The following is a 27,013-nucleotide window of genomic DNA, read 5'->3' on the forward strand; positions in this document are numbered from 1 at the left end:
AACTGGGATTTTCACACACAACCATCTCTAGGGTTTACAGAGGATGGTATGATATCCAGTGAGCCGCAGTTCTCTGGACAAAACTGCCTTGTTGATGCCAGAGGTCAGAGGAGAATGGCCAGACTGCTTCAGGATGATAGAAAGGCAACAATAACTCAAATGACCACTCATTACAACCAAGGTCTGCAGAAGACCATCTCTGAATAAACAACACATCGAACCTTGAAGCAGATGGGCTACAGCAGCAGAAGACCACACTGGGTCCCACTCCTGTCAGCTAACAGGAGACTGTGGCTACAATTCACACAAGGTCACCAAAAGTGGACAATAGAAGATTGGAAAATGTTGCCTGGTCTGATGAGTCTCAGTTTACTGGTGATGTCATATAAAGTATTAAACCTTAAGTCACTCAAACATCTCATCTGTCAGTCGCGAGACAGAAGTTACACCTGAATTTAACTCATCACTTCCCACACTGAAAAAATATCACAGAAAACAAATCCACTTTTCATTGCTGCTTATTTTATTAGAACAATATCTTGGAAGAAGAAAAAAAAATGTACACAAAGTGTCTGACAACATTCAAAGTAAAAAGATGTGCACAACAACATGGAAAGAGAAGTACTGCCATTGGTTATTACAACATATACAACATGATAAAAACACACATTTACATGATGTTGATATCCTGTAGAATCACTTTGTACCTGCTGCTGTTTTTATTATTTACTGTGATTGGGTGTTGATGCTGATTTTTTTTTAAAAAAAAAGGGGCTAAGAATGAGACAGCTGGAGAGAATCTGTACAAAGTTTCCACAGGACAAACATGATGGTGGGAGTTTATAACAAGAGGAATGTAGAAGAAGAACACGTCTGTTTTTCCTGGGTGCTGAATGGCACCACGCTCACAGTAGCTTGGCAGGAACATTATCATATTTGCCATCTCAAAGCTGCTTTATTATTACGTATTTTTGCATAATATTTAGGATTAAAGCACAGTAGCTACTATATTCAGCTCACAGTTTCTATATGTATGGTGACCTTAAAAAAAAAAGATTGTTAATGGGAGTTTTTGGTAAAGTTTACTCATTTCAAAGCTGCTGTGTTACTACTGACATCATGTATTATTTAATTAAAGGGACAGTAAACTCCAAACATGTCTAATGAGCTGACCTACAGGAGGAACTTAAGGAAAATGAAACATTGGAGGTGCACCATCTGTTCGAGAGATAGTAAGAATGTCCTGCAAGCATCCTCTCAGCAACACAGACACTCATTTAGCAGGAAACAGAGGTGATGCCTTACATCACATCGGAGGATCATCATCTGCACTATGTATAAATCTGAGTGCACATTTACAAGCATGGTTCTGGTTTTAGTGCTGAACCTAGTGTGATTTTTTGTGTTTTTATGTCATTTAGCAAACAAAAAATAATCTTAAATTTGCTGTTTTCTCTGTTTACATCATTGTTAACCGAATATCTTTGGGACTTGGGACTGTTGAACAAAACCAACGCTGGAAGACTTCGCCTAAGGCTGTTACAACTTTAAATAATTTCCTTTCTTTCTTTTTTTTTACATTTTATAGACCAGACAAACATAATGAATCAGTCATCAAAAATAATTAGCCTAACTGCTTTAAAACAGAAATTAGACTGTATTACCACTGGAATAAAAAAAATCTAACATTCAACACTTGTATCTTAGTTTTGTTTTCAAAAAAGACCAAATAATATGCAGTTTCAGTTCAATTTAGGGCTACACAATCACAAGCAGGCTAGCAGCTGTAGCTAACTATGAGCTGTGTACACCAAACAAAAAGCACTGATGAATCTGTGTAGGGCATTAAAAGGCGGCATCATAAAAAGCAAAACCTGACTGCAGAAACTGTGTTTAATTTGCTTGGGGATGCAAAATGGCACAAATAAAAGTAGCCAATCAGTTCAGAGGGAATCCTAGAAAAAAAAAAATAGACATTTTGGGAAAAACGCTTTTTTACTTTCTTGTGGAGAGTCAGATGAGAAGATACCATACCACTCTCATATCTGTAGGGTAAACCTGAAATGACAGCCAGCAGCTGGTTAGCCTAGTTTAGCATAAAGACCGGAAACTGAGGGAAACAGTTAGCCTAGCTCTGTTCGAAGGTAATAAAGTCCATGTGTTGTTTGATTCATATAAAGTGTAAAACTATAAAGTTGTGGGAAGCGATGTTCTCTCAATGTCAAACTATTTCTGCGATGCAAAATGGTGCAGATAAGATCGGAAAGTGTGGAGAAGCGTGACCAAAGTTCAAGTAACAACACCGACAGCATCTTTCTGTACATTTCACAGCTTCATCAAAGAAACACAGATTACAACTGAGGCGTCGCCACCTGCTTCTAGATCGACAAGCAGCCAAATCATCAGTGGCATTTTGTCTTAAATAGCATCAACAGGAAGTCAAACTTTACTTCAGATGTGTAGTTTTGTTAGTCTGTTGAAGAGATACAGTGAATGGTTAAAAAAAACAGGATCACAAGAGAGACGAATGAATTCAAAGAATCTAGAAAATCATGCAAAGCAAAAGTTGGTCATTGCTCACTGAGAGTTACAAAAGAGTATAAAATCCATCAGGAAGAGGAAGTTACTAGAGCTGTTTCTGTTTCTGGCTGCTACACAGTGGTCATCCATAAAGTTCACCCCTCTCTCAGCAGACAACACAGACCTTAGTTCATTCATCCGTCCGTTCATTCACTCGTTCATTTAATCCAATTCAAATGCTGTAGTACTTCAGGGCAAAGTGCATCAGTTCAATTCAAACCTTGTTGCCTCTCATGAAGAGTGTCAATCAAAACAAACTTAAAAACAATCACCATGGAAACACATTCAGCATGACATAAAAGATGTTAATATGTACAAATCATTCAATGGTAAAAACTAACGTCACGCATGTAACACAGGAACATGTACACACATTTACATATTAATAGGTACAGAGAGCCAAACATGCCAAAATTCAATGTGTTTTTTTTTTGGCCTGTGTGGCCTTCCATAGACGTACGGACATGTTGTTGATACATGCGTGCGTGTCGTCACATTCACAAATACAACTGATTAAATGGCAAAAACTTTTTTCTTTTTTTTTTTTTTTTTAAATGGAGATGCAGTAGAGTCCCCAAGGAGGCGAGGCTGAGCCCAGGTGGTTGATGGGAGATGTAGTCAGGCAGAAGCGCAGACACATCCGGATATGTATGGAATAATCCCTCCACAGTAAAACAACGTGAAGTTTAAGGCAGAGTCTGACTGCAAAGACACCAGAGCTCCTTTTTCTGTTTGGTGTTATTGAAAGCGGCCCAGTCCGGCTGGAGCTGAGCTGTGGTTTGGTGAGGGAAGGCTCCCATCTGCTGGTCGACTGGTGGAATTACAACCCAGGAAGAAGAGGAGGAAAGGTAGGAAGAAAGAGAGGGGTAGAAAGGTCCTGTATTCACCTGATAGTCCTGCTATCTGTCTGATGAGTAACATTAAATGCACAAAAATAAAATCATACTCATGCTGGACATCCATTAAAACATCACAATGAGGCAGCATTCAACACACAACTCAGCCAAAGTTGCACACACACTTGTAAAGTTGGAGTTAAAGTCACAGATGAAATGCCTAATCATGTTGGGGTACACGTTATGGACATGCGACTGTATGAGGGTGAAGGCAGGCATGAGGAGCAGAGTGGCTCAGGCAGGCAGGCAGGCAGGCAGGCAGACATCACCAACAGAGCACAGATGATGATGACAGGGATGAGAGCAGCACTGACATTGTTAGTGGCAGCAAATACTGGAAGCACAGCTGACCCTCAGAAGGTGACAAACCCTGATGATGAGTTTAAAATCAGCTGAACTGTCTCTCATGAGGAGCTGGAGCAAATGTTTGGAGGAAACGTTTACATGTTGACAGCTTGACTCAGAGAATAAATGGTAAGGAAACACTGAAATATTTTTTAAATATATTCAAGTACAAATGGCACGTGTAAAAAATGTGAATTGTACGCTGAGACAACTTAAAGCCGAAAGCTACAGTGTTCTTTTCTTTTTGAGTTTGGAAATAGCAATTTGACCAAAAAACATCTCATCACAAAGTTACTTACTTGATGTTTCCGAAGCTTTCAGCCACACCTTATGGCCTTCCTCTGCAGATGAAGTCGCTCAGCTGCTATGTCATCTTTTGTGATGAGAATTTCTTGTCAAAATGCTATTTTACGGTTTGAGTGGCCCATGGCAGCTGCTACAAAAGACTTGGAAAAACTTTTCCTCCAACACTTTGACCTGCACCTACAGAGGAGACTTGTTGAATTTATAAAAGGCAACTTTTCCTGTTAAAGCACAAAGCAGTCAGTGAATCAGTGAGGTGGGGAGATGCTCCTGTCATTAAAGGATAAATCCACAACCAATCAGAGAGAAAAAAACCTCCTGCTGCACTGCTCTCTGGGAGCTGAAACTCTGTGATTGGAGGAGGTGTGTAGCCATCTTTTAAGACCCTTACGGACCAGCAGGCAGCAAGTTGCAGCTTCTGTTTAGTCTAATAAAAGTCTGATAGTGGCTTCACCTTTCAGTCCAGCAGCAGAGCAGAGGGATTGTAGTTTCTATCCCTGTGAATGAGTATAAATCTTTCTGTTGTCTGCCACTGCTGCTGTGGTTTGACCATGTCAGACTTTTGCAACAGAATGTTCAGAAACTCCTGCAGGTCAGGGTGGGTCTTCTCCAGTGGCTGCCACTAAATGATCCTAGTGCCTTTTTTGGCTTTAAGGTCATCTTCTCCTCTACTTATGACCCTTCATTCTTCCCATAGTAACCCAAAATGCTTTGCTGATTATGAATATGTGAGCATGCAGACATGCAAACCTGCCTCCCATCTTTCTCTTTCCCTCTCTACTTCTCTCTTTCCCCTCATTGCTCTCTTTCTTGGGTTACCCCCCCACCACCAATAATCAGCAATCAGCGTGAGCCCTCCACCAGCCAATCAAATCGCCCGGCCACCCTGCAGCCCTCAGGAACCTGCAGTCACATAGAGGAGAGAGTGAGTTACTACAAGACACACAAGGTGCTGCAATTGTCCCTCTCACACACTAACACACACACACGACTGAAGTTTGACAAAGAGGTGTGTTTTAAGAGAATGAAAGTGTTCATACAGAGAGACCGCCAATTAATTTTTAATAGAGTTGACTTTCAGGAGATGAATCACCAGAAAGTAAATAGAAAGACAGAAGGAAGGGAAGGGGAGGGGAGGAAAGGTAGAACATGAGGTAAGACAGGTGGATAGAAGGAAAGAGATGAGGACATGGAAAGACAGGAAAGAAGGAAGGAAGCTAGTACATAAAGACAGAAGGAAACAAATGTTCAAAAAAGTAGGGAAGATGAGACTGAGGAAAATAAAATTGAGAGCCAGGGAAGGAGGGATCAAACAGGAGAAAGACTGAGGTAAAAGTGCAGGAGGGGAGGACAAATTGGAGGAGAAAGACGAGAAGGGATTAAGTAAATGAAAGATCAACTCGCAACTGATTCAGAGAGTGGAAGAAGGAAGAAAAAGTTAGTTTTTGTACGTTGGCAGCCTCCTCTTTATCCACACTCTCCCAGTGACTGTAAGAGCTGATAACATAATAATGCCAGCAAATAAATGGTAGCAACACTTCCTAGTTAGCTGCTTTCTGCATACAGTCAAATATTATTTGGCTGCCATGATTCTGCACCCTTGTTTGTACTCCAAGGTGTTGGCTGCAATAATAACCATTCCAATGTGACTGCATGGAGATAATCAGCTGGCACAGTTACTGTGAAACACCTGCAGTAGAGGATTATACTATCATGGATACCAGTGGAAACTCTGATGGTCAGAGCTGTTTTTAATCAGAGACTCAAACAATGACCAAGAACAGTCCATTTATGAGTGCAAGATCACATAAAATACATGATTTGTCAGTGAGAATAATAAGAATTGTTCTTACAGACTCCTTTAACTGAAGTGAAACCATTTTCACACTGCACACTTCCTAACTTTATCTCCTAACTTCAGGTTTCTAAATTAGGAATTAAAGAATATGGCTGGCGATACATTAATATATTTCCTACTGTTCACCATAAAATAAAAAAAGAATTTCTGGTTCTAACATGTATTATCGTTGTATCTCTTATTCCTCTGTACTGCCGGAAATACTCAGGAGAAAAGTGGTTCCCAACATGGGGTCCAGACCCCTCAACGTGTCCCAAGAAAAATCTGAGGGGCCACCAGATGATTAAAGGGAGAAATCATATATTTCTGTTGTGCTTTTTATTATGACTACTTTAAATTTCTCTTAGGTTCACATGTGGTCCAGACCTGTCGTACAAGTTATGTACAGATGACTTTCTCCGCAGTGGAAAAAAACACAGCATTTGACTTCATAATTTATGCCTCTCTCAAATTGAATTTAGATGTTTTTTTTCATGGGATTTGTTGACGATAAATAAAAACGTAGAGTAACACCAGCCTTATGCTTTAAAACTTCTAGCCTTGCTTTGAAAGGACACACAACAATAAGAAGACTGAATCAGCCAAACTCCTGTAACTGTGTGATAACACACCACCAAGGCTGAAACCAGACAAACCTCTGCAAGTGTAATTCAACATTTAGTGTGATGGCACAGGTAACACAGAAAAAAAACAAATGTGCATGTACACACACAGACACACACACACACACACACACACAAATAACAATCAGACAGAAATAAAAACAGATGAAACATGAATCCAAAGAACTTAAAATCAACTTTAAATGCCTCCAGTTTTAAAAAAGAAATATCAAAATAATTAAAAAATAAATTGTCTCTAATATATTACATAAAACTTCAACACTTTGATCAATAAGAAGTGGTGTAGCCTTTACACGAGGCTCAAAACAGCAGTGGAGACATTCACACATACAGAGAAACGCTTCATATACAATATACAAACACCTTCAAATAGGTTTGTCCTATTTGTCTCTGTGCTCAAACACTCACCTCTGAAACACCAGTCCCACAGATATGAGAGGAGGACAAATGATTACAGGGTTAGAGGGATAAACAGGAGGACAGAGAGAGAGCAGATGAATGTCCATGCTGTCTTTTTTTTCCTTTTGTAGTGTTATGATGAGGAACAGAAAGCAGGGAGGATGGAGAGGACGACAGACAGGATGAGAGGACAGACCACAGAGTTAGCTTCAGATGTAGGTGACAGCACCTTTGCTGTTTTTCTCCATGGTGATTTCTACATAGGAGGTGGGGACATAGCCCTCCTCTCCACTCTGCTTCCTCGCCCGCGTCCAGCCGTCGCCTTTATCCTCCTCGATGATGTACAACACCTGCAGCGGAAAAGTTTTTAAATGACTTTCTGAATAAAAGTACACCAAAATATGTTTATTCTCATCACTAAAAATAAAGGCTATTACTCAGAACAGAGGCCTCCATTAACACAGCAAAGCCAAATGTATATATTTTAAAAGCCCTTTAGTGTAGTTTTTAATTTTAATGAGAATACTGTCTAATTATCTCGATGATAACCACTTTTGTTCGTAATCAAATGAGCCAACCCCACTGCAAAGTCATGTAGACTACGTGTTGCTAATGTCTCAGTGTCCAGTTAAGATTTTTTGAGGGGAAACTTTTTTCTGTAGGCAAATATTACAATAGTGTAATTTCTTATATTACCACTAGGAGTCGCCAAATCAGATGTTTTAAAACCTTACACAATGAGGGTTTAAAAAGCAAACTATAAGTCTGGAACTTTTCTATATATCCATTGTTGTCAACATGATTTTCCAAAACAGCTGGGCACTGTAGTTGTTAGCAAATATTATTCAAACAGGAGGAAAGAGTGCTTTTGTTGGGGGACTATTTTCACCAGCAGATGAATCCACATTTGGTATTTCAGTGAGTATTTACAGCAGCCACAAGGTGTATGTGGAATTGAGTTGAAATAAACTTGAGTGTGTGTTTTTATAACAGACAGATGAATAAGATTAATCAGGCTTTGGATAAACAGATAACACTTGTTAGTAGGAACAGTTCAGAATCGAACAAAATTAAAAAAACAGGCATTACCTCATCTTCTGCCATCACCAGTGTCCCCTCATTCTGACCTGAGAGTCAAACAAACCACAGTGACATCAAAAACACATCAGCGAAAGTTTTGGCCTTTGACTACTTTTTGTGAATTTAGTTTTTATGTTGGTACACATAAACATTATACCTTGTTTACAATGAAAAATATACAAGTATTTGCATACAGGATAATCCAAAGTGCTGGTCACTGGCCACAATGTTTGGTATATTTAAACTATGGCATTAAGGGAACAGACTCTGGAAGCGGCTAAGATAATCAACTGTGTTTCTATCATGTTAACTTGTTAGATAACTAACCTGCAGTGTCTGTACAGGTAACCATCACTGCCTTAATGTCAGACACATCTTCAGTTTCACAGCTGCCAACATTTGGAGGATAATAGCCACAGTAAGTAGCAACATGCTAACAATAACATTGATTTTACTGCCATGTTAGCCTCCTGTTAATGGTTAACTGAAGATATTTCAAACACTTAATGCTGTTTGTACGTACCATCGAAGGAGTAGAGCGCTTTGCAGTGTCCGATGACAGGCAGCGGGTCGTCATCATCAAATTCATCATCAAACTCGTGCGGGTCAGGGTTGGGTTGTCCGGGCTGTGGAGGACTGGAGTGCTTGTGAGGCGTGTGATGCTCCTGACTGGTGTCATCTGTGTAACTGCCCTCAGGACTGATGGGAAACAAACAGTGGGACTGAGCTTGTGTTTGCATGATTAAAATATATCACTGCTCCTTGCTTATACACGATAGCAGAGACCAGAAATGAAGTGTTTATTACCATGAAGAAAAATGAATGTTAGCAGGAATATTATAGGCTGAACCAGTGTTAGGAGGCCTGATGTCTAAATCAATTTCTTAAATCACATACAAAACAGGAAAATTCCAAGTTTTAAAAAGGTGGAATTTTTGATAATGCTTTATTTTCCAAAGAAACTGTTCCAAAAGGAGTCCAAAAGTAAAGCATACGAGTGATTCACAGTAAAGACTCCTTACTACATTGATTCACTTATAATGTGAAAAAGAGAAACAGTACATTGATTCTTTACATGTCAGTCATAAATACCTAATGTTTAAATATTTGGCCTGACCATCTTTCTCTCTCTCTGTCCATATGTATTTATATGTTTGTGTTTTTGTGTAGGACTTTACCTTTCTCTGCCTTGAGGAGTGTGATGGTGGTTATCAGCGCTGTGTCTTCTGTCTCCTCTGGAGCTCTGCTTTCCCTCCACCTCAGCTAACCAAGTCTGTCAACAGAGAGAAAGAGAACATTTCTGTTAATATCACAGGGAGTATAGTCTGGCTGACACCACCATCATCCACACAGTGTATCTCTTTATGTACTTGACCAGGAGATGGCACTATCACCCACTATCTAAGACTAATGAAAATGCTTAAAGAGGCAACAGATAGGATTTGGTTTTTTTTTTAGTTTGGCGCCACCTAGCGTCAGCGGTGTTGCTCGCACTGTCGCAAAGACCAAATTGATCGTGGGGATCAGAGATAATCAATAAAATGTAGGCTGTAAAGCCAGTATACCTCTATGTATATGTAGAATGAGAAGGTGTGTGGACACTATAATAAATAAATGAGTAAAGAGACCGAGCAACAATTATCAGATTTATCCGAAGAAAAAACAAATTGTAATGCAAATAATTATACCAGAATGCACAGTATCAGTACAAACAACTCACAGTAAGTTATACCAATATGTACAGTATCAATACAAACAACTCACAGTAAATCATACCAATATGTACAGTATCAGTACAAACAACAGTAGACACGTAAGGGATTATATATAGTGAGCCGGTGACTGTTGAAAAATATCACTGTCCGAGGGCTGCTGTAGAATGGCAACGAGGATGTCAGCCGACCAACACTCGCTACCCGGTCCCTGGTTGCGGCGATTTGCAATGCTGGCCAGCTAGGAATTAACTAGCAGCCACTACAGTACAGTACAGTCCTCTCTCGTCTAGCTAACGTTTAGCCGTGTTACTTACTGATCCATTAGAAAGAAAGCCAGCTGGACATCGGTTTTGAAGCCTCTTTGGTCATGGAGCTCCTCCATCTCTTGAACGCCCGACTGAGGTTTACGCTTGTTTGTCCTCTTCTTTTATCACACTCCTTTTTGCTCTTCTTTGCCTCCTCAGACAGAGGAGCTCCTTTTCTTTTGCTAGGCCATTTTTGACTTGTTTCCAAACTTTGTCCGTCTGCCATTGTGCTCGTGACTCAACTATCTCATGCCCAACTCCTCATAAGGACCAGCTCCAGTCCGATTGGTTGACCGACCAGTTTCGCAATACATGACGCGTTTCCTGCCGTAAAGCAGATTGTTTTCCACGAAATTTCGCCCCCAGTGGCAGAAGCTTATTGCAAAGATTGCAAAGCCACAAAGTAACCTATGTAAATGCTGATAGTCTGATTTTACTGTGGCCACTACCCTGTGCAACCTACATTATTTTCATGATGATATATTTAGGAAAAAATGCTATCTGTTGCCTCTTTAAATGAAACTTTTTTTAACCTATTATCCATCTTCTCTTCTCTTGGGGTTAACAGTTTTCTTTAAATCCAAATCTCCCTTTCATACCTCGTTTTTGTGGATTTCTGAGCGCAGTTTCTCCATGTTACATATGGTCTCTGATATTTTAGGCTGCAGGCTGCTGGGGTCTCCCATCTGTGGATTCTTCTCATACACATCCTTCATCTTGTTCAGGGCATCTCTGCAAGACACAAAACATTCACAGGAGTTGATGGGATGGACTAATGGCAATAAGCAGTTAAAAGGTCATGAAAGGAAGGCAAAACATGAGCATATCCACAACAATTATTTCTTGATTTATACCTCTGATCCATCTCTTTCTGCAGCTCTTTGCTGAGTTCGTCGATCCTCTGCTGCAGCCTCTTCCTCCTCTGTTCAGGGGGTAAGTGGCTGAAATCCTCCAGAGAGGGGGCCTGGTGGTAAAAAACAAACAAACACATATCTCAAACTACAAGCCAACTCTAGAGTGAAGTCAGTCATGTGGAGGAATGATCTTGGGAAAATACAACAGATGGAATAAAGACTAATCTATAGGGTTCTCTGAGGTGTAGAGAGATCTGTTGAAATAGTAATTATACCACTGACTTATTTCCAGCACTTCTGCTGAGCCCAGCTGCCTCCACTAAACTTTTTCCACAGAACAAGACTTGAAAATATTCAATTCTCAAGGTGTCAGGCATTAAAACTGACTGATGCACCAAACATCCCAAGACATGTTGAGGCTGAATCTGTGACCTCATAAAACAGACAGGCATGTACGAAAAATCCAATTTAAAATCAATACCTGGTGCTAAATACTAATAAATGCTTGGATGTTCAGATACTTGTTTGCTAGGTTGGTATTCAAACCTAATTCTAAGTATTAAAAAGCTTTGAGTTTTACCTCCTTGATGCTTTCCTAATGACATAATTTTGCTTATGATGTAACCTAAGCTCCCTTCTGGGAGTGTGTCCATACTGACCAGCTTCACTGTGCAGCAGCTGTGTTAAAAAAAGGCTAAAACTGGGGAACTCTTTTAATATTTATGTGGATATAAGGCAAGAAATCTATTTTAACTAGGAGAGGAGACTTTGCTATCACTACTGGGTTTATATATTGGACACTATGGGAAGTCCTACATGGTGAGGATACATGCAGGAGCACCTACACTGCTGAGTCTTCTTGTGACTACTCTATAATCACACTCTCGCACACACTTACCATCTTGACTGACCACTGACGCATTAACCGTTACAGTAAAAAGAGACAAACAACATGGGATGCTGGTTAGTTGTCAGTATGTCAATATAGCCACGAACATGTCAGCTGGTGAGCATGAAAACCAGTCAGATCAATATGTGTTCCCAGAGGGTAAAACTCAGAGACACAATCAGAAGTGAATCACTGCACACCAGGAGGCTAGGGTGAATATTCTAACATAGTTCATGTTTATTAATTAACAGATTAAATCACAGTAATTATTTGATAGTTATTCTAGCCTGCTGTTTGCAGTGATTCACTTCTGATTTTATCTCCTGCTTTCATCAGCGACTGAGGATGTTTTCTTGTGAGGAGAGGAAGCATTCATTTAATTACTAAGATCTCTTTGGCATAAAACCACTAACCTTTCAATAACTAAGTGGCTTTTAGTGGTTAAATAATGAGAAAAAACATCCCTAGAGCCATGTTTAAATGACTGGGTCCTGTTTTTGTTTGTATTATGAATGTGCCAGTGCTACCTGAGCCACATTACTCAAATTACTGTCATAATTTTCCACAGCCCATTGAAATGTACTTGAAATTACTTATTATGTTCGCACAAACCCAATGATACACAGTTTACCATCACAGAGTATGTTTACAGGGACATGAATAACCTATTATGTATTTGAGCATGTATACACCAGATCCTGTTTTCAGAAACCGGGACTGTTTATGAGAAAACTAAATATGCTACCTGGAGTAAACCAAAAGCAATCTGGATATTGTTGCATGTTTACACCTTATCCTGGTTATCGAGTGTCGCTCACTAACTGCACAGCCACAGCTTCAGCCAAGTGATTTAACCGTAAAATAAAATATGGCAGCAGCCACAGCTTCACTTTCGGAAGCGGTGAAGAAACAGAGTTTTGTCTTTCGCTAATGAAAGAGGCTGCGTTTTTTTTCTCCACTGCTCCCCTGTCCTATGCGGTAGTAGGGACACTGACGGCTGGTGTCGGTCAAAGTGAGGACAGGCAGCATAACTGCTTTAAGGAACAGCGTTAGGCGAGTAACTGCTATAACTACGTAATGTGTGTTTGTGTGTGTGTGACTGTGTTTGTGTGTGTGGTTGAGAGAGAGACAGAGAGAGTCAGTGAATGTGCTCAGAGCCGACAGCTGTTGGCGATCGCAGCAGAGAAGAAATCAGCAGTTAAGCTGCCAAGTGGTAGTAAAACTAAATTTACTGTGTAATGTTTAATATTTCCTGTTGCTCTCATTCTCAATCAGTGACCAGGTTACTAGTATTTTCCATGTATACGGGAATATGAGTGACTGTATTTCTCTGTGCATATCTAAACACCATATCATCATAATAATCATCACCAGTATAAGGCTAATAAACAGGTTATTCATGTCCATATAAACACGCTCATATATGACAAAGAAAAGCAGCAGATCTTGACATTTGAGAAGCTGGAACCAGAGCATCTGTGACCTTTTTTTTGCTTGAAAATTTAGTAAAATTATTCAAAATAGTTTCAAATTATGCAAAAACAATCTGCTTTGTAAATGTTTAATGAATTCAATATTTCAGCGTGTTATTTGGCCTTAGGGATACACGTGATGTGCTTTGGTGAGAATCACTGAATGTAAACATAACATTTTAAACTGACTTTCTAAAAACATGATAAAATCCCAGCTTTCCCTGTCTGGTATACATCTCTCTAAATTAGATAATTTCCCACAAGCAGTGGATATCATGTCAGTAGTCAAGCCAACGGTCGGATCAGCCAATCATAGACGGTCCTGACCGAGCTGACAGGAGAAGACGCCAATCAAAGTGCTGGCTTCGTCCGAGGCTGGGTGTTATTTAAACTTAAACTGTCTGAAAGCAGAAAGTTCTGTTTCAGAGCATACTGACATTGTTAGTACTTCAACAGACACACACACACACACACACCACTGCAAACTCAGGCCAACATCAGAGCAACATACTTGATGTTGGAAACTAGTTTTCCCCCACGCAACACTGCAACCAGAACACCAAAAACCCTCAAATCCCTCTCAGACACACACACACACACCATCTATCACCAAGGATCCTCCATCTTGTGATTGGAGCAAAAATCTGTCTCATAAAAAAAGGAGAGAAAGGATCACACAAAAACAAAAGACAAAGAGGGAATAAGGAAGGGAAGAAAGAGAAAGAAGAAAGATAAATGAGTGACAGAAACAACACAACAGGGTGTCTGCAAGAGTCATGTTAAAAGTTTATAAAATAAAATAACATCTAATCAAATCAGACCCATGAGAGCAAAAAAACCTCTCTATAAAAAAAAACACAACACCTTTATGACATCTAAAATGTCTGTTAAGATTTCAATGACTAAATTTAAAGTAATTGAGGGCCTCGTTAAAATTAGAAACTGCAGACACCCTGTGGAAGAAATTTAAAAACCAAAATCAAGTCAACCGGTCAATCAAACACTACAACGCAACTTCCTGTCTCACCCCTCTCCTCAGGCCCCTCAAATTCTGGGGGATTCTGGGTACTGTAGTCTTTATCTCGGACAGATAGTGGCTCACTAAGTCAGTGTTGAAGCGGGTTTGAGGAAAAATGTTGGAGGTGGAATGGGGACGGGAGGAGGAGGAGGAGGAGGAGAAGGAGGGTGGTGGAGGAGGAGAGGAGGAAGGGGACTGGAGGGGAGCAGGAGGACAGGACAAAGCCAGAGGTCAGGGAGACATATTATTTATTCGTAAAGGGACAGTTCACCCCTAAATAAACTCCTATTTTTCCTCTTGCCTATAGTGCTGTTTATCAGTCTGGATTGTTTTGGTGTGAGTTGCTGAGTGATAGAGATTTTAGGTGTGGTGCATTTTAAGCACACGCCAAGTCCAGTGCCATCTACTTCTATTGCTGATATACTGCTGATATATATCACCACCACACAGCAACCCACACAGAAACAATCTAGAAAGATAAATAGCACCACAGGTAAGAGGAAAAGTATGGATATTTGATTTTGGGGTGATTCAAGTTTACATGGATATTATTCACAGGAATCCCACCAAATCATGAAAGAGTTATAAACATGACTCGTGTATGACTTTTGCTTTGATGACTTCAAACTGACTCATTCAAGTTTATGAACAAAGGAAGTCAGCCACAGAGATTTTATTAGAGGCCCTGAAAACTTATTGTCTTAACCATCGTCTTAGTGTGAGCGAAGAATGAGCCAAAGTTACAACAGGTTTACTTATTTCAAGTTTTCAGGGTCTTTAAAATTCTGACTTGTATTAGACACACCTATGAAAATTTAGTGCACCATGTGTTAAACAATTAAACTGACCCATGTACACAAACACACACCCTATCCATCACACAGGTTCCTGATACTGTGAAACAGCTGATGACGCTAACATAAACCAACAACAGGCAGTTACTGATTCACCAACACAGTCTTTATGGAGAGGGGCAAGGTCCAAGGAGTGTATCAGAGAAAAGGTTGAAGAGTGTTGTTACAAATGCTGGAAAGGTGACAAAAAACCTACAACCCCAGACTAGCTGAGAGAGCAACTGAGGAGCAGAGAAAGTAATAAAACATGAGTGTTCAGGATGTGACTAATAAAGCTGATGTTCAGCTGCAGGGTGGGGGATCATAACTGTACCATTAACCATAATGAGTCTGCGAGGAGGACAACTCGGGTACTTTCCCAAATTACATTACTGAAGAGTGACTTGACAACAAGCAACATTAAAGAAAAGTCTTTGTTGTTTATAAAAACTAAACAAATAATCAAATTGTGAAGGCGCTGTCGATGACTACAATGGAGTGTATTATGAAGAGCCCTCAAAAGCATTTCCTTCCAGTCATAATGCATTACTGTCTATACTTAAAGGAACACATGATGTATACTGACACACAGATATCAAAGATTAGCTACAGGCATCCTATGAATGTTTAATAATAGCTTTTCAGCAGAGGCTACCTTCTTCTTATATCTTGTTATGTGTAGTCAATACTTCTGCTTCATTAGATAAGAACGCAGCAACAACAAAGACATGACACCACCCTTCACTCTTCGTACCTTTGGTTTCTTCCCAAACAGCCACAGCTTGTTCTTGGTTCTACTCATAGGGTGTTTTGGGTCTTGTCGTGGCCCCGGGGCCCCGTCTCTGTCTCTGTCTCCTTTGGGTGTGTTGCTAATGGTGCCATCTGAACCTGTTCTGCTGAGATTCTGACTGAAGTCCTCAAAGGGGAAGTCGCCCGGAGGCTCGAAGCCCGATTTAAACGACTCGATGACAATGGATGAATCCTGGGAAGATGGGAGGATAGAAACAGATGAGTTGTGGCAAAAAGTTCTTCTGTATGCTCTCTCCATCGCTCCCCTACAGAAACATCTTATTTCTTCCATTTCAGTTCTCTTTCTGTTTTCTCTCTCCTTTCCTACACCTATACTCCACTCAGCTACATACCCTTTTATTATCAACAGCTTTAGCAGCAGAAACCATTCCGTCTAGACATTTCGTGATGATGGGAATGACTCTCCGCTCGGCCTCGGCAAAGCTCCGGTACGTCTCTCCGAGCTTCACCGTCCGGCGTTCGTCCATGTCCTGCAGATTCTGTAACGCCAATAACAAAGTACTGACACTGACACTTCAACAAGACTGTTAGCAGTAAACAACCTGTCAGAGACACCAGATCCTGCACTGATAGCCAGTCAGTGTATAAGTTTACATGAGACAAGCTGCTGAGGTAAACATTTAATGGGGCACTCATGCAGGGGAGATAGTGACATGCTGAAACCAAACATTAGAAATAGGTGAAACAGAAGGTGAAAGGTGAGTAAATTTTCACTGAATGATATTGTAATTCAATTTGTAGTCAGGCAAAAAGATGAAATTTTGGTTAGGACTGATTCAAGCCAAGTCAAACACGGATGCGAAGCGACAGCAGATGTTTGCTTTACCTTGAAGATGTGTGGTATGGCGTTGTTGAAATGTTTCCACTGTTCGGCGTTGAAGTTCTGCAGCTGAGCAGCGTACTCGTTCTTACTCTCATCAGCCATGTGAGTGCGCAGGTAGAACTGGGCTTTGGCCTGAGCAATTACAGAAACACTAACATTAAAACCAAATTAGGTAAAGCCTCAACAACCTCTTCTCTGTCCAACACGACCACACGAGGAAACTGCACACATAATAGCACCCATTCTGAACCCTAACAAATGGAACCGCTGCTGAAACCCAGTGTATATTATATTATTTTGCATTTCTCTCCTTAAAGGGACAGGTCACCTAAATCCAACATGCATTTTTCCCTCTTACCTCTAGTGCTATTTATCAGTCTAGGAGCTAGATTGTACTCGACTTGTGGTGCTCAAAGTGCCAACAGAAATTACATTTGGAAAACTCAACAGCAATGTCTCGTTCCAGAAATCATGACCTGGTTACTCAAGATGATCCACAGACTTCGTTGTAAGCAGTTTCGTGTAGGAACCATCTTCTTTTTAGTGACCTTCCCCTGCCAACTGCGTCAACATGCAGAAGGAAGCGTGCATCTACTGCTAGCTCACCTGGCACCACTGAGCTAGATAATATTACAGCTCTGCCAAGGAGGACGCCATTAATGCTTACACCTAATGCTGTCGTGAGCACGAACCTTTCATCCGTGAGTAGATGCACTCTTCCTTCTGTGTTGTATTACAGTAGGAATTTGCAGTTTGGTAGAATGAAACTGATTGCAACAAGGTCTATGGATTATTTTGTGTAACTGGGTCATCATTTCTGGAAAGACACTGATGTTGAATTTATCAAATTATTATTATTTTTTGGCACTTTGAGCACCTCAAGCTGAGTGTCATCTAGTTCCATTATATTGGAGAGACGGCACACATCTCTACGGCCAATATTTCCCAACACTCGGAAACTCACACCAAAACAATCTGACTGATGAATAGCACTACAGGTAAGAGGAAAAATATGTATTTCTTATTTTGGGGTGAACTGTCCCTTTTAAGGAAGGAAAGTTGTGTTTTAATAGATGGTCCAACAGCAGAAACTAAGCATAAACATTTCTACTGCCTTGATCACTACTAACAAAGTAATATATTTATAAACTTAAAACTACTTTAATATGAGCATTTCTAACACATCTCATCTTATTTCTATACTTATTCCATTCAGGCTGTTTTTAGACAGTACCTCGTCTAAAAACAAGGCTTAGTGGGCTGTGCTTTAACCTCTGTTTGGAAAGGTTTATTTTACTTCAAGCTTTAACTTAATCCACCTAGTCTAATTATACAGTAAGGGTGGAGGGAAAAAGGGAGCTACAGTATAATTTCATAGGCATCAATTATACACTACTAACTTTAAGAAAAACACAACTTATTCTATTATTGAATTGTTGGACTTGAAATGTGGATATTATGCCAAAAGATGAAAAAAAAAAACTGTATGTTCATGCCCTACCATGGTAAACATTTTGCTATGGCTCATCCAGTAATTCACTGTCTTTGGTTAGGTGCCCACTAAAGACTGAAGGTAAACATGCTGGTATTTTCAATGATAATAAAAGAAAGGAGAAGTTGGCTCAAAGGGGAACAAATTTTTTACTGTAGTTGTGTTGCAGGTGCGTGCTTCCTACCTTCTCCACCTCTGATTTGGTGGCGTTGATGTCATTATCTAACCGATCATAGGTAATCTGGGATTTCTCTGCTTCTCTACACTCTCTCTCAAACTTCTTTTTACTCTAAGGAGAAAAAAACACAAGGAAGGAACAATGTTAAATATATCAAGAAACATAAAGAACACACTGTACATCCTCTTAATTATAATGCACCATCTCTATTTCCTGTCATTTTCAAAAAGTACTCAGTGAATAAACCTAAAAAAAATGTGAATGGGAGTTTAAAAAAAGGCAAAGAGGGAGAGAGGGAGATGAATCAGGCAGAGGGAGATAGTTTACTTCCTGCCAGCCCATCTGGGTCACATTAGTAGTGAAGGAAACACAGTGAATAGCTGAGACATTACAGTCCAGTCACCAAGTAGTCACTATTAAAGTCATGCAGACCACACACTGAAACACTCTCCATCACATGTGCCAGAATAAAGCAACTCTACTAATGGGCTGTGGGCCAAAAATTTGTGACTGGGCATGCATTATTTATAAATTTAACAAGCGGCAATTAGCATTTTTGCCCTTATGGAATTGTGGTGGTTAATTATAAGTCTTGTAATGAGCGGATTGTTATAAAATAACTCCAGCAAATGCAATTAAATGACCTCAGAAGTGAACAAATGGAATCTCTCTCTCTCTCTCTGGAGCCTTTTGGGAGCCAACAAGAAGGTTGTCGGGGGCCAAATGTGGTGCATGGGCCTTTGCTTTGTATTGATATGGGAGGGGCTGGTCTACACTGAGGCCTGTGTGTGTGTGTGTGTGTGTGTGTGTGTGTGTGTGTGTGTGTGTGTGTGTGTGTGTGTGTGTGTGTGTGTGTGTGTGTGTGTGTTTCCTGGTCCTGGCCCCTGTCCTTAGTCCCCAAGGACTGGGAACTTTGCCAGGATGAAGAAAAGGACACTGCTGTCTTTTCATAGTCTGTAACAAACACTCTCATATTATACTTTCTGTTAATTTGGACAGAACAGCACAGAGGAGCATTGAACACTAATGTTGATATGAAAACACACAAGTACTGCAAATGCCATGTTTGTCTCTTCACTAAATAATGGCATGTGTGAAATTAGGCGAGGAGAGTGGATACCCATTTGTCCGACAGTAACCTCTGTTTGCATTTCTTGCATTCCTCATGCAAACAAGTATGAGACGAGTACAGCTGGCCGTCCCTAACAGAGAATATTTACACTAAACACTTAATTTTTTTCTCTCCACCCCTCCTCCTTCTCCCTCCCTCCTCACTTACGTTGTCCATCTGTTTCCAGCAATGATCCAAATACTGCTGGGCCTTCCTGCCCTCCTGTAGGTGCTGCTCATGTACACACACACACACACACACACACACACAGAAACATACACAGACACACAAACAACAGACATTCACACAGAGACACAGGAAAATACACATAAATAGTGCATAAAAAACACATTCATATGCACATACACAAAATGACTGGAACAATTGTGTCACAGTTACAGACACACTAACAATCCACTGGAAGGAAAAGTGCTGAGATCACAGACACAGATTTATAAGAGTCAAGTGACTGAGGCAGTAAAATAACAAATTCAGACTTAACTGCACTGAAAACTAGTTACCCATTACATCATTATGAAAGTTCTGCATCTGTGGTTAGAAAAGCATATTGTTAGGAGACAACACGTTAATAAAATCTGTTTGATTTAAAAAAATATTTGATAAAAAAAATCCCAGCTCACTGCCTACTTACTACCTTTTCCCAAAGCTTTGCCCTGCATGCAGCAGATTTTGCCGAGTTGCCATGGAGATGGAACTGTTGATATGCACTGACGACGACCACATGATGTGGTCAAATTCTCGGAAAGGCTCGAAGTGGACCTTGAATGGGGACCATTTTATAGAACCAACAATTCACTAAAGTCAAAAATGAATTCTGATGCTTAACTTGTGAGCCAACACTGAGGAGACGTCTTACAAGTGCTGTGGGTGAAATCACAACAGCGATTGTGCAGGCATGTCAACAGATGTACCCCCATGTGCTCACAAAGACAATGTGATATGATTAAAAGCTCCAGGAAGAGCTGGTGAGTAGACCTGTTTCCAAAGTCAAGAATTAAATTTTATGCTTTAAAAAATTACATAAATTTTATTTTATTTATACATATAAAGTTTTCCATCACAGGTTTTACCTAAAATCTCTTAACTTATATATTTTCGTAGTTTGATGTCCAGCTGACATGAAACATGGATATATTCACATAACTACATAAGACCTTTTACCTACTTTAAAATGAAACTCAAAGCCTGAACCTGAGAGCAGAGATAGTTAACAAAAACTGGAAACTGATTACCAAGCGAGTGAAAAAGCAATATGTCATGTAACAGCCACAGCATATACCTTGTGTCTCACAATATGTCACTGAGTAAAATGAACTGGAATATTTGATGCTTTACAGCACAAAACAAGAAGAGGGCGCTGTTCTTCCAAAGCACATTGATCTCAAATTCTCAGACCTTATGGCATCAGCAGATGGTGGAAGAACTAAAAGACAGATGGTTAACATCACATCCAACATATTTATCCTCTTGAGTGAAGCCAAACAGAAAATAAATGCATTTGAGGCGACACACAGGATACAAAGGGCAAACAGCAACATCCGTTTCATGACAGGAAGCAACAAGTTTTCGGAGAAACCTGGTCTTAATTATCAATAGCTGCACTGAACACCACTGGAAATAAGCCTCATGTGTCACTTCTATTCAAAGATAAGCAGAGAAGAGTAAAATACAAACTTGTGAGTGTACTCACGTGTTTCCTTTCAGCTTTGAGGTCTTGGCTGTACCTCATCAGCTCTCCGTACACCTTGTGAGCCATCTCCTCCGCCACCACCTCCCTCTGACCAGCATAGTCGTTGAGTTCGTTGAGTACAGAGTAGAAGGACAGACATGATGTGAACCTGCACAAGAGACACACATTATGCATGTGATCAACAGGGTAAACAATATGCTTCCTTTCTGCTCTGTTCCTACATAGGTGCAGCGTTAGTTCAGAGTTGTAGACAAGCAGGAGTCTAAATGATACACTGATATCATGTGTAGTGTATGATGTCATAGTTTACTTTACTGATGGATCTCCTGCATCATTTTAGCTTTTGCACTGACTGCATTTCATGCAAATCTTCAATTCAACATGTTCCTTTACTAAAACCACTTTTTTTGTACTTCTTTGTACTATTTTGCACTAAACTTTAAACCTGCAACAAAATGTTTCCCTTTCTGTATTTACAGCTCTTATCTTCTATCATTCTGAAACAATTCTCAAATTCCAAGAATTGATTTTTGTATATTGTTCATGACTGAAGTTTTTTGCAGTTAACTTTAAATAGGACGTATACTTCTCTGCTTCCATGGTAGTCATTTGAGGGTGAGAAATATTTTACTTCCAAATTTTATACATTTGCCTACATGCACAACTATGTAAAACAAAAAGGGTTGTAGACAGACAAAATAAATGAAGCCACATCAAACTCAGTATCAGTCTGCATCCTGCAAATAACCAGTCAAACAGCAGGACCAGCACCGGGTGATAAAATAAACCATCTAGTAGGCCTTTTTCACTCTAGCAGTGTGCACACATCCAAAAAGACTGAGGCAAAATAGAACAAATTTCTAAGTTTACTCACCTCGGCTCCTCGTCTTTGGATCGTTTTGGACAGTATTTCTTTACCAAGTTCCTGATAGGAGAGAGAGGCAGACACAGAGGTTAAAAATATGGTCTGATATTTTAAGCCTGGTAGAGAGGCAGGTATACTAACAAGATGCATGCAGTCAGACAGGCACACACACACATACACATTCAGGATCTCAGTATTTTATTAAAGACGAATCAAAGATTTAAACATCAAAGCCTCTGCCTGCCCGTTCCCTCAGGCTCTGACAACACACACTCCCATACAGTACAGCAGCGGGTTAATGATTTAACTGGAGAGCGGAGGAATGTGTGTGTGTGTGTGTGTGTGTGTGTGTGTGTGTGTGTGTGTGTGTGTGAGTGAATGAGTGAGTGAGTGAGTGAGTGTGTGTGTGAATGAGAGAGAAAAAGAGACAGTGTTTTTAACGACAGAAAAGGAGTCTTTCTTGTGATGTATTGTCTGAACTACATGTATTATAAAAACGTGCAGACGTAAACACACACGTACACAGAGCTCCATCTTTGATCATTTTTCAGAGCTGCAGCAGCGCACTGTGTGTGTGTGTGTGTGTGTGTGTGTTATGTATTCTGAAGGGATTTCCCTTCTTTGAAATCAACCACTGGGACTCTGCTGGTTTTTAATGAGGATTATTGTGCTTGGGCTTGTTGAGTTCACCCAGCTAACATTACAACAATGGATTAAAAACAAATGAATAAAATATATCACCACTGGTGATTCACCACGTTTCCTTTACTTCAACATTCTCAAAGCTTTGCATTACTAAGTGCTGATACTGTTAAATGAGCATTTGAACGTGAGTATTAAGTGCACGCTGGAGATGAAAAAGGCTTCCTGAATCAAGTCCGAACTTCCCCAACATTACGTTTACATGCACATTTAAGTCAAGCTACAATTATAGCTCCACTTGGCCATTTAATTGGACCACTGTCCTTGTCCCAGTATACAAGCACAGCAGGGGAATTTATTAACTGAAATATGTCCAACTCTGCTACAAAAAGTGGCCTATGATAGGTGGCAATATGCACCCCTCTTAGCTTAGTTAGTATTGGACCTTATTCCAGTTGACCTATTACATCACAGACCAAACAATCAGCCAACAAGTTAGCTACGGTAAGCTAGCGGCAAACTGGTATCAGCATGAACCGTGTCTCCACATCTGTACAAAAATACGTGGCTCTGGATGTAGATTTTGCCATGTTGTCACTGGCTTCTTCTTCTGTTATGCATTTAATGCTGTTTGATTTACGGGGCAAAGCCAGAGGTGGAAACTGTGGAGCATGTGTGAAGCGCTTAGGCCAGTTTGGGTCCGACTGACTGTATAAACGCAGAAGTAATTTGACTCCCAGTCGCATTATCTTCGTGTCCGACTTTGAGAAATTAAAAAAAAATATTGGAATTTCTGTCAGACTAACATGTTAACATGTATTTTTAAAGTCCAGTTTTAGTCAGACTAACACAATGAACTCAAAATGAGTGCCTCATTGTGTCATGGAAGGCAACCAAGGCTGTATTTGCGATGCTTCACAATGTCCCAACAGAAAGACAAGCTTGTCAGGGTCCAACATGTAGTCTGCCATACCAAGACTTCCTGACTGTATTATCGCCAAATCTGACACAGTGACCAAGAGGCAAAAATACTGGGAGGCATGATCCCAGCACAAGTCTTTCTAAGTCTCTATATTAAAAAATCGAGATTCAATTAAAGAAAGTGTGAGTAGGGAAGCTTGTTTTAAGGCAGAGCTATTCTGTGATGGGATTTGTTTTACAAACTAAAATGTAAATGTCTATTGCGCAGATGTGTTATACATGAAAATATGAATATCAGATCAGGACATAGTATTGGGAGATAGTCATTATAAAATGATTTTGGGCAAAAAAGCTTGATCTTGACATCCTTAAATCAAAAACTCTTCCTGTCTCTATAGGGGACAATGAGAAAAAAATAAAGTGCATGTGTGTCTCCCATAGCTATAACACCATAGAAATAGAATGAGGGTAGAAATGACATTCCCATTAAAATCATATTGCCAGTATGGTCAGTGGCAGCCATTTTTATGTGTACTGTTGCCATTGCAACCGTTGTAGCCGGTTACCTTCCGTATAAACTTTCGTAAAAAAAATTGACTTGTGGCAAGTCACAAACACACTGAGGTGAGGTTTTGCAATAAAAAACCAAATGAGCAGGGTAGTACATTCTCAAACACGCAGTCCGTCCTTTTTTGTTGCCATTAATTGCATGTTTGTTGAACCATGTAAACTGAAACTTAAGGTGTATCTGATGATCGAGTGAGAGCCGCTGCTCAGTGAACTGTTGAGAGGAAGAGACTGCTGTGATAAACTGCATTCAGATCAGCATATCCAGAGTTGGTGATTGTTTAAATAGTGCACTAACTAGATGTATAACAAGACTAACCAAGACAGTTTTGGTGAGTTTTATTTTGAATTTGAATAAAGTGCAAGGCAATTAAAATAACATTACTTGGAAACTTGGATTTGTGTATGTTTTAAGTATGAGTCTATTTAATAAGGAAAACAGGTGTATCAATAGGCCAAAAATAAAGTTGTCAAACTAGTCCGTGTGACATACTTTATTGCCCTACTGATGTGTGTTGTCCCTACAAAAACAACCAGCATTTTCTTTTGTACTAGCCAAGTGACCATGGCAAACAGTTCAATGTCTGTTCTAGTCTCATTCTATTTCTATGTCTAAAGCCTTTTTGTATGTTAGTTTATCTGCTTACGTTTATTTGTTGTTGTGGTATATATATATGTACAGTACAGGCCAAAAGTTTGGACACACCTTCTCATTCAATGCGTTTTCTTTATTTTCATGACTATTTACATTGTAAATTCTCACTGAAGGCATCAAAACTATGAATGAACACATGTGGAGTTATGTACTTAACAAAAAAAGGTGAAATAACTGAAAACATGTTTTATATTCTAGTTTCTTCAAAATAGCCACCCTTTGCTCTGATTACTGCTTTGCACACTCTTGGCATTCTCTCCATGAGCTTCAAGAGGTAGTCACCTGAAATGGTTTTCCAACAGTCTTGAAGGAGTTCCCAGAGGTGTTTAGCACTTGTTGGCCCCTTTGCCTTCACTCTGCGGTCCAGCTCACCCTAAACCATCTGGATTGGGTTCAGGTCCGGTGACTGTGGAGGCCAGGTCATCTGCCGCAGCACTCCATCACTCTCCTTCTTGGTCAAATAGCCCTTACACAGCCTGGAGGTGTGTTTGGGGTCATTGTCCTGTTGAAAAATAAATGATCGTCCAACTAAACGCAAACCGGATGGGATGGCATGTCGCTGCAGGATGCTGTGGTAGCCATGCTGGTTCAGTGTGCCTTCAATTTTGAATAAATCCCCAACAGTGTCACCAGCAAAACACCCCCACACCATCACACCTCCTCCTCCATGCTTCACAGTGGGAACCAGGCATGTGGAATCCATCCGTTCACCTTTTCTGCGTCTCACAAAGACACGGCGGTTGGAACCAAAGATCTCAAATTTGGACTCATCAGACCAAAGCACAGATTTCCACTGGTCTAATGTCCATTCCTTGTGTTTCTTGGCCCAAACAAATCTCTTCTGCTTGTTGCCTCTCCTTAGCAGTGGTTTCCTAGCAGCTATTTGACCATGAAGGCCTGATTCGCGCAGTCTCCTCTTAACAGTTGTTCTAGAGATGGGTCTGCTGCTAGAACTCTGTGTGGCATTCATCTGGTCTCTGATCTGAGCTGCTGTTAACTTGCCATTTCTGAGGCTGGTGACTCGGATGAACTTATCCTCAGAAGCAGAGGTGACTCTTGGTCTTCCTTTCCTGGGTCGGTCCTCATGTGTGCCAGTTTCGTTGTAGCGCTTGATGGTTTTTGCGACTCCACTTGGGGACACATTTAAAGTTTTTGCAATTTTCCGGACTGACTGACCTTCATTTCTTAAAGTAATGATGGCCCCTCGTTTTTCTTTAGTTAGCTGATTGGTTCTTGCCATAATATGAATTTTAACAGTTGTCCAATAGGGCTGTCGGCTGTGTATTAACCTGACTTCTGCACAACACAACTGATGGTCCCAACCCCATTGATAAAGCAAGAAATTCCACTAATTAACCCTGATAAGGCACACCTGTGAAGTGGAAACCATTTCAGGTGACTACCTCTTGAAGCTCATGGAGAGAATGCCAAGAGTGTGCAAAGCAGTAATCAGAGCAAAGGGTGGCTATTTTGAAGAAACTAGAATATAAAACATGTTTTCAGTTATTTCACCTTTTTTTGTTAAGTACATAACTCCACATGTGTTCATTCATAGTTTTGATGCCTTCAGTGAGAATCTACAATGTAAATAGTCATGAAAATAAAGAAAACGCATTGAATGAGAAGGTGTGTCCAAACTTTTGGCCTGTACTGTATGTGGACAGTGTGCATGTGTGTGTGTACCTTAGCTGCTTGGCGTAGTTTTGCTCTATGTCCAGCCTCTCCTTGACAAACTTTGCGTAGCGCTCAAGAAAGTCGATCCCCCACTGAGTGTGTTTGTCCAGATTATCAAACTGGTCCTGAAGACAAAAGAGGAAGAGGGAAGGGAAGACGAGAGAGAGAAAGAGAAAAGTACTTTTAATTCTGATTGATGCCTCTGCATTGGAAAAAACAATAACACAGAAAAAACACAAATGAAAGCATCCAGCACACACTGAAAATTAATGAATGAGAAAGTAAAATGGAGGTGCCCTGACAGCAGGATGGAAAACTCTTTTGTCTTTCCGACATGTAGGGTTAAAGTTAAGGATTACATGACTCAGCAGTCTGTCTGCCTGAATATAAGCCT

General features: G+C 40.2%; 1 protein-coding gene across 3 annotated transcripts in view; it reads right to left on the reverse strand.

Annotated features, from left to right (window-relative positions):
- Positions 1–4,892: 4,892 nt before the first annotated feature.
- fnbp1l (formin binding protein 1-like) overlaps positions 4,893–27,013 on the reverse strand; it is a 60,228-nt gene continuing 38,107 nt past the window's right edge. Inside the window, exons 2-16 of one of the 3 annotated variants that reach the window (XM_033620935.2) lie at positions 26,629–26,744; positions 22,170–22,220; positions 21,296–21,443; positions 19,753–19,815; positions 18,480–18,584; positions 16,807–16,935; positions 16,313–16,459; positions 15,925–16,152; positions 10,959–11,068; positions 10,704–10,836; positions 9,263–9,357; positions 8,608–8,783; positions 8,094–8,131; positions 7,234–7,354; positions 4,893–5,027 (exon numbers count right to left, since the gene is read on the reverse strand). In XM_033620935.2, coding sequence (XP_033476826.1) covers positions 5,020–5,027; positions 7,234–7,354; positions 8,094–8,131; positions 8,608–8,783; positions 9,263–9,357; positions 10,704–10,836; positions 10,959–11,068; positions 15,925–16,152; positions 16,313–16,459; positions 16,807–16,935; positions 18,480–18,584; positions 19,753–19,815; positions 21,296–21,443; positions 22,170–22,220; positions 26,629–26,744 — 1,668 coding nt within the window. In that variant the 3' untranslated portion in view covers positions 4,893–5,019. Of the gene's footprint in view, positions 5,028–5,857; positions 7,355–8,093; positions 8,132–8,607; positions 8,784–9,262; positions 9,358–10,703; positions 10,837–10,958; positions 11,069–14,346; positions 14,533–15,915; positions 16,153–16,312; positions 16,460–16,806; positions 16,936–18,479; positions 18,585–19,752; positions 19,816–21,295; positions 21,444–22,169; positions 22,221–26,628; positions 26,745–27,013 lie in introns of those variants that run through there. The other 2 variants (XM_078169002.1, XM_033620933.2) reach the window with 2 other exon arrangements.

This window comes from Epinephelus lanceolatus, chromosome 6 (genome assembly GCF_041903045.1).
Source record: "Epinephelus lanceolatus isolate andai-2023 chromosome 6, ASM4190304v1, whole genome shotgun sequence".
Classification (NCBI taxonomy): domain Eukaryota; kingdom Metazoa; phylum Chordata; class Actinopteri; order Perciformes; family Serranidae; genus Epinephelus; species Epinephelus lanceolatus.